The sequence below is a fragment of the Ornithodoros turicata genome, chromosome 6 (genome assembly GCF_037126465.1).
Source record: "Ornithodoros turicata isolate Travis chromosome 6, ASM3712646v1, whole genome shotgun sequence".
Classification (NCBI taxonomy): domain Eukaryota; kingdom Metazoa; phylum Arthropoda; class Arachnida; order Ixodida; family Argasidae; genus Ornithodoros; species Ornithodoros turicata.
In genome coordinates, this window is record NC_088206.1 from 14,490,607 (window position 1) to 14,499,148 (window position 8,542).

General features: G+C 46.8%; 1 protein-coding gene across 1 annotated transcript; it reads right to left on the reverse strand.

Moving 5' to 3' along the window:
* Nucleotides 1-2,359: 2,359 nt before the first annotated feature.
* LOC135399191 (glycine receptor subunit alpha-4-like) lies at nucleotides 2,360-8,068 on the reverse strand. The gene is made up of 9 exons (XM_064630959.1): nucleotides 7,812-8,068; nucleotides 7,694-7,758; nucleotides 6,746-6,813; nucleotides 5,372-5,592; nucleotides 5,230-5,312; nucleotides 5,009-5,170; nucleotides 4,158-4,474; nucleotides 2,956-3,351; nucleotides 2,360-2,687 (listed from the first exon to the last, which is right to left on the reverse strand). The coding sequence occupies exons 1-9, from the start codon at nucleotides 7,898-7,900 to the stop codon at nucleotides 2,469-2,471; spliced, it is 1,620 nt and encodes a 539-aa protein (XP_064487029.1). The 5' UTR covers nucleotides 7,901-8,068; the 3' UTR covers nucleotides 2,360-2,468.
* Between the last annotated feature and the right edge of the window lie 474 nt (nucleotides 8,069-8,542).

Here is an 8,542-nt window from a genome sequence, read left to right on the forward strand (position 1 = left end):
CAAAGCGGTGTTACTGGTGGGCGTTTAACACTGGAGATAACAGTCGGTTCGTGCACGGAACGACTCTCGAGAACGGTAAACATGATGTTATTTATAAACAAGGTAATTTAATTAAAGTTTTATACAGTTCATTTTTTACTTTAAGGACATGCATATTATCGTATGTCGGAGCAGTCCTTTATGAACATGGCGCAGGAAGAGCGATCGTAGAATTATCATCAATACGTAGAGATGTACACGCGAAAAATACCTTGAATCACCCCTTCCACCACTATGCACTGGTACTTTCAGTGCATTGTCCTGTCTCGGTATGAGCCCATTATTCCGCTACATCGAACCGGAACATGACGCCACAACATGATGTAATGGTCGTCTATCTGTGTGCGCAATAAGTAACGGATACTTTTCCAAGATAAAATGGAAAGAATTGGTTCGAGATAGAACACCGATAGGCATTACGTTGCCTGTCACGACAAGCTAGATACGTTTGAAAACAGTCGTGAGCCGTTGCACTTGAAGCAGAAGCACTAAAGTGCCGCTGAATGAAAGATACCAAGCAATGGTGAGAAGTACTTGAAGTACCAAGTACTACTTTAAGTACATTCCTCAGTGCTTGTACTTCAATTGTAAATTTCAATTTCATGTACTTTGTACTGTACTTTTCTTTCAAGTACCCAATTGGCAATGCAAACGCAAAAATTGGTCGCAAAATATATATATATATATTGGTCGCAAAATAATTTCTTTCTTAAGGCTGGTTCCATAAGTTTCCGGCCCCAGGTAGAAAATGCGCGCGAATTTGAAAATGCGACTAAGGACGCGTGGCGCCATCTGTTGGAGGGCCACAGCACCACCCTCAAGCCTCTTCACGCTTTTGTCGGTTGGAGAGCGGCATTTCAAACAGCCAGGGTGCACTCTTCAGTTAAAATGGAAGAAATCGAGTACCGCGCTGTGATAAAATTCTTGACAAAAGAGGGACTTTCGCCTAGAGAAATTAAAGCGCGACTGGACAACGTGTACAGGGAAGCCTCTCCGTCGTACACAACGGTAAAAGACTGGGCTAAGCAGTTTCGACTGGGGTGAGAGTCAATTGACGATGATCCACGCGATGGTCGTCCAGTGGAAGTGGTGACACAAGAACATTTGTCCCTTGTCGAGGAGGAAGTGCTGAGCGACAGGCGTCTGACGGTGAAGGAAATCGAAGAAAGGCTGGGGCTTTCCAAAACAACCGTTTTTCGCATCATCGGCGAGGGCCTTCACATGAAAAAGGTCAGTGCGAGATGGGTGCCACGACTTCTCTCGTCAGTTCAAAAGCAACAGCGCGTCGTCTGTGCCAAAGAGTTTTTGGAGCTCTGTCAAGAGAACGAAGAAGAAATATTGAAGTCAATTGTCACAGGGGATGAGACTATGGTGCTCTACTATGATCCCCTTTCGAAAAAGGAGTCGATGGAATGGCGCAAACCAGGAGAAGCACCCCCAAGAAAAGCCAAGGTCACACAATCCACAAAGAAGATCATGGCAACAATATTTTGGGATTGTCACGGGTATTGTCACGGGATTGTCATTGTCCTCCTCAAAGACTTCAAAGAGAGGAACACCACAGTGAATGAGACTTATTATGCTTCACTCCTGAACCGACTGCGAGACGCTATCAACGAAAAGCGCGGCAGGTTGAGTCGAGGTGTCCGGTTGCTCCAGGACAATGCCCCTGTCCACACGGCTTCTGTTGCCAAGGCTGCACTGAAGGAGTGCGGCTTCGAAGAAATCCACCACCCACCCTACAGTCCAGACTTGGCACCGAGTGACTATTTCCTGTTCTCAAACCTGAAGAGGGACCTCAGAGGACGGAGATTTCAAAACGATAGTGAGGTGCAAGAGGCAGTTTTCTAGCATTTTGCGGACAAAACTTCGGACTATTTTTTCAAGGGTATAAGAATGCTGGTTGAAAGGTGTCAAAAGTCCACCGAAGTTAAGGGTGACTATATCGAAAAGTGATACACTTTTTTCGTCTCTATGACTATTAAAAGTTGGTCGGGCCGGAAACTTATGGAACCACCCTTAATGGAAACACCCTCGTACATATTACTCAGTCAGCTGTAAACTATCCACGTTTTCTAACTAGCAATTGGAAAGAATGTTTGCTAAAAGCTTTTTCCAAGATAACAGTCGAGACATAATTAGCTCACCTTTTATCACAACCAAGTGACCTTTTGCAAGGTTCTTTTGTACGAAAAGTGTAGGACACCTTCGATTGACAGACCTACGACCTTGTTCCCATCACCATGTGTCGTCAATGAAATGACCTCAAGAGTAGGTAACTTCTCGAAATGCCGCGGAAGCTAGGTCACGCACGGAAGAATCAATCGGATCATTTTTAATTGGATTATTATAACATTCAGCTTACTTTCTATATGTTGTCTTTCAGACGCCTAATGCTACCGTACAAACTACATATATAGCACAAAGGGTTATTTCTCGAAAAACGATTTCAGGTCCTTGTTGGTGTCGTTGATGGTGAAATAGAGCAGAATGGCCCAGTACCAGACAGCGAAGGCGATGAACACACACGGAAAGAGCACTCTGCTCACGATGTCTACTGTCGTCCGGGGGTCTTTCATCTTTTGGGTCATCTTCAGGTGGCCCAGTAGTTCATTTATGGATTGCCAGCGATCGGACTTCACCAGACCCTAGAGAGAGAAACCCAGCAACTTTTAAATGTTACTCACTCGTAAAACACTGTGTCGTCATGAAGTCAATCATCTACATGTGTCATTAAGTGTCCTGTCGTCCTTTCTGTATGTATTCTGGGGATTTTAGTGCTTTTGAGTAAATCATTCATCATTCACTCGCCACAAATGTAGAGGTACTGAATTAAGGAAAGATGTACTAAGTCGAATAGCCCTATTCACGAAGTAAACGTATCCAGCAGATACGGTGTTCATGCCTTTAACGTACCTTGTAATCCCACCGAGGCCAATCCAAGACTTCATCTTCAACTGCTGTACTACCAGCTCCAGCGCCCACTTTTAGGGACGCATCGACGGGTTCGTTCGCCGATCCAGCAGCAGGTTCTCCCGCAGATTCTTCCGTAGGTTCCTCGAGCCCTTTAGCCGGGGCACGTCTGCCATGCTGCTTACTGTGGGCTCTCCGCTTTTTATTACAACGTCTTTTATCTTCACGAGCCTTGTCCACCTCTTCAGCACTGTTCGGCTTCTTCCGTACGGCAGAATACTCTTCAGCGTCAGGAAACATGCCATACATAAACATGGACATGGGCACCTGCATAACCTGCGGCAAGCGATCACGGTAGCCCGCGCGCCTGGCTGCACGTCGAAGTTGTTCTTGCTGAAGCTGGAAAGCAGAAACCCCTCAGAACATCATGGGCAAGATTACCGGGTCTTAAAGGGGCACTAACCGTGTATTCACACTAGCAACATCCTGACGGAAGATCCTAGCGGAAGAAGAAGCGAAAGCACTGCTCACAGAGCCGAAGCTCCGTCTGTGTTATGTTGAGCATTCCCACCGTGCGGAATATCTGGAGTGGCGTACTGCACACTTGGCAAACGACACTTAGCAGACGACACTTAGCAGACGACATCTTTCTGACGACACCGGCAGTGCCTTTTCCTGTCGTCTGCTACGGGATATCTTGTGGCGCTCGCGCTCACATGACAGCAGAAAGCTATGACGTCTTTCGCATCTCCCCGCTGTAGTATTCTGGGGAATGTCGTTCGCGTGAATACACAGTAAAGAGCAAAAATGTCTCCTCGCGAAATGAAAAACGCCGTTACGTTGACAGCGATGCAAAAGGAACAGAACGCGTCCATCGTATCGTTCGTGGGTTAAGCGCAATGGAAACCGCCGTCTTACCCTTCCTCCTCAAGGCGCCTGACACTGCTGTGCGGAACGGTGTCCAATCATGAGGGAAATCGTTTGCGGAGACCAATGGGAGACTGCCCCGCATTGTCGCACCCCTTGAAGAGGAGTAGGAGAGAGAGAAAAGGAAAGCTAAAATTGCGGTTTCCTTGGCGCTTAAATCGCGAAAGGTGCGTCTGATGAATCCAGTTCCTATTGTATCGATGTAGCGGCACCTTTCCTTGTTACAATGAACAGTTCTATAGTTAGTTCTTCCCTTGGGAAACCCCTCATGTTAATACCTTCTGTATCTTCAACCGGGCGATGGTATATGCTGTGACCACTTCCAGTGCCGCGAGACACACAAGGAGTTCGCAGGCAAAGAGCCATACGTCGAGGGCATTCAATGTTGTAGAGTCTTCGGACTTTCCAATTTGCGTGGTCACTGTAAGCACGGAGGTGATACCCAGGGTCATGCGGGCTGGAAAGGCCGAGAGGTCGATCCAGAAAGAGGTCCAAGTGAGCATGACCACTAAACTGCTCGGCAAGTAGGTCTTGAGAACGCGGGACGTGATCAGTCGTCTGAACACGAACGGAGCGTACAGCACGGTGAAGTTGCCTGAAGAAAGTAAAGACATCGTGCAGGTCTCGAGTTGTCTTCCGCAGAAGACTTAGAGAAGAGACAGTATGGAAGTGCGAAGTCAGCTTGATGGACTGACACTATATTGTTGTACTCTACCACAATGTCTTCACTAGGCAGAGGTTTAGCTCACTCGAGGGCTAGCCCTCAGCGCAAAGCGTTCAGTGTCTAACGCTCCCCACCCACCCTCGCTGTAGATGGGGCATCTAAGTGATTCCTACCCTGCACTGGTTTGCTGGTGATTTCAAGGCTGTTTCCCAACAAAAGGTACTCGTACACTACGGATATTTCTGGAAATCTTTTGCCTCTTGTCCTTGTCTCTTTGCGAACAGTAACATGACGTGAACTGACGCATTTTAACGACTACAGAATAAACGCAGTTTGTCACTCTACATAACATAAAGTGCAGTAACCCCATAGTAATTTTGGCATAGGTCCCTATATTTACCTATGAAAAAAATGCCCTTCAGATCTGCCAACCCGTTACGCCTAGCTTATATATCGCCTAAGTACCTCCATATGAGGTCTTGTTGAAGGATCCTGGCATGGGTAGCTCCACTTGAAAGCGACGATCAATTGGGTCCCGCAGCATGATGATGCTCGGATGTGCTCGGATCCACTCGTCCCAGGCAGCGTCCGTCCAGAACAGGCGCACGGTGGCGTCGCTCTCAGTCACTGCGTACATCAAAGAAGGTCCACTAGACAGTTTGGAAATCTGTATGAAGATTTAGTACTGCTTTTAATATAGAAGGCACAGCGTTGGGTGTCAAAGGGAAAGATGCTTAGGTCGATATTGCAACGAATCTTCAGGTTGTACCTGCATAGATAATAGGCGTAAAGTAGTCGTTGAATTCATAGCAGGCACCAAGGACTTACTTGGTCAGCCGCAGGAGGTATTGATGATTGAGAAGAAGAGTTGCGCTAGAGTCCTTGCCAAGTATGTCTGTCTGCAGCGCGTTATCGAAAGTAAGCGTCGGATGCCATAGCTGGGATCGTATCTTGGACGGTAACACAACGCCGTGAGGACCTAGACCCCGGGAGATTCGCAGCCGCTTGTCCTGCCAGCGTTCATAGAGGTAGCCGTGCAGCTCAAAACTCTGCCGGTAAGACAAGTGCGTGAAAAGGCGCTGCCACACGTATAACTACCACGGTTTTTCGCACGATACAGCAGGCGCCGTGACTGCAGTGCAATATGTATCAAAATCTCGTGGCACAACTTCGACAGCAACGTGTACTGGTCAGCGAACTATTGCGCTAGGATCAGCCCTCCCTGCATTTCATCCACTATTCCCCATTTTGAAGCCCGCGCATTTTTACCATATGTCGGCATGCCTGCATTCTTAATAGTGTTTATCTTAAAAGATCAAAGGACTTTAGGGGCCACCAGCAGTATCTTCATTCGCTTTTCACTTGTAGTTCTGCTGCACATGGCGCGTGCTCGAGTTAGCCATCTAGCATTGGCGTAAGTTTTTAGTATTGTGTTAGTCGTGCACTAGTATGGAGATGACTAGGGATCGAAAGGTCAATGTTTGAACGAAACCAAAAGACACTAAGCTGCCGCTATGCTACGTTAGAACAACGTTTGGTGTGCGAGCCAAAAGAGCTGTGAAGAGACATAGCGCTTGGTTGGTTCTCCTGCGTACATCACGCCGGTGCAGTGAAAGCACGCTTCACAGGAGACCACAACGGACGGGCAAACGGATGGATACACACGAGCTACTTATTTCATTCATTGTTTGTAGAATCCATTTTGCACTACTAAAAGTCGTCCTTTGGGAAGCTGCTTCGTCACTGCGGCGATCTGGAAGATGTAGAGCACATCTTTCTCCATTGCCCGCACTATCAACATTTCCGCTCCACATTTTCAGTGTCTTTAAATCAGCTGGACTCCCACCCTCTCGCTGTGCCAAAATTGCTTGGTTCATGGTCAAATCCAGCCAACCAACGCTTTGCCCTAAAGGCAGTTTTTGGGCACTGTAGAACTTCGGTCCTCACTATGAGGCGACTCAACACTACATTTCATCACATTACCGCCAGCAATGAGGTAGAGTGTCACCCCTGAAACCGCCTGATGGAACCCTGATGAAGGCCCGATGAAACCCCAATAAAACCCCGATGAAACCCCGATGGAGTAGAGTGTCGCCTATGAAACCCCTCACTCATTATCATTTAAATCAAGTTGTTTGGGAATCTCAAGCCCGCACCGATTTGTAACCTGGCTCCCGCCACAAACGCGGTGCGTGCGTTTACCATTTCTGCTTCGTTGATGCTGCCGACGTCGAGGATCACCAAGCTGACGTATACTTCGACTGGATGACCTGTCGCAATAGACGCAAAAACGAATTCAGAGACATAGGCGTCCGGACGCTGGCGCGGACAGGGTGTGTGTTTCACTATATTGTAAGCTCGTTGGAACACTTAAATGAGACTATACAGCGATGAATTCCTATGCTCAGACATCATGCCCAGAATGTTATCTCTAGTATATGGCCTTAGGCGCCGCGTTGAGGACTTGAGCTAAGAATAACTATCAACTGCAGGTATACATAGTAAAGGATAGTCTCAGTCACCCATCACACACCGTTACTATGGTTGTAGTGTGCTACTTTTATTTGATAGTATTTGATACTTTTATTTTACAGTAGAGAGTGGCGCAAAAGGAGAGCCAGGTCTGGGATGGCCAAAATCACTCGAAATATGAGAACACTCAAGCTTCAGTGTTCTTCTATTTCGAGTTCTTTCAGTGTGGCATAAACACAGTGCAGTGCCACACTGAAAGTGCATACGTGGTTACGTGCATATGCACACGTGGTATAAAATGCCCGCTGCAGAAGCTATAGAAACTATTATACTGCGAAATACAGCCACGTGTCGAAAAATGTAGTGTTGCCCTGAAAATTCCAAAATGTTTCGGAATGTACATTTGAAAACATGTCTGCAAATGAATTTAGATAAATGACTTTTTAGGCATACATCACTGGCAAGAACTGCGGTTATTGCAGTTAGGTATAAAAGCGCAGCGCCGCCATCGGCACTAATTACCTTATTCAATCACAATTACTAATTACAAACTTGGCGTCCGCGGTGCAGTTTCTACGTCAACCTCGTTGTGTTCATGCGATAAGATAAAGACGTGAGAGCAGTTTCTGTCAACGTAGTAGGTGTCCCTGAGTGTGATATAGTATGGTGATTCCTTACTAGCATAGACGGGTGCTGTTTCCGTGGAGTACTCCTGCGGGAATAGTTCGTTCAGCAGCGATACGCTGAAACGAAGAGATACAAATAGTGAAGCGAGCAATCATGAGATTTCTCTCACTTGAATGAGGGTGCGGGGTGTGCGGCAAATGCCCCGACGACAAGTAGTAACTCGGGAATGGTTCCAAGAAGTCTGTTGCTACAGGCCATAACGTCAAGCTTTGCCACGTAGGAGGCCACAATGACTTGCAGAAGAACGCGCAGACTTGACACGAAGACTTCTGCACTGGATGAAGAATCAGAATAGTACGTGATGTTCGTATTGCGGTTCGAAGGAAATAAGTTATCTTCGTTGTCTTCCTTTCTTGAAAAGTGGGGATGATCTATGGGAAGGAATGAGCAGAGCAGAGCGATTCGCGTAAAACTAGTGCTCCTTGTACAGAAATAATGATTCATTCTGCTTCCATATCATGCAAAAACTATAGAAGCTTAATTTATGTCTATATTCTTCATGTTTTTCATGAAGTGGCGAAGATTTGCCACGTGTTTCTGCCATGCTGTCTATATGAAGCAGCGGCTGCAGCAACGTGGTGGTAATTAACCAAACTGGCACGCATACACACTGAGGCTGGCACATAACCAAAGGAACACACTGCACAAAACCTCCAACGCCTAAGAGCATTCAAAGATTGAATAAGGTCATCGTCGAAAAGCCAGAGGGCTGCGATTACGCCGCACTGGCAATAAAGAAATGCGGGTTCGAGCTCCGCCGCTGTCTGGCCTTCCCGATAACTTATCTTTCGATCGTACACAGCAATTACTGTTCCATATGAAAAAAGTAACTGCCAATTC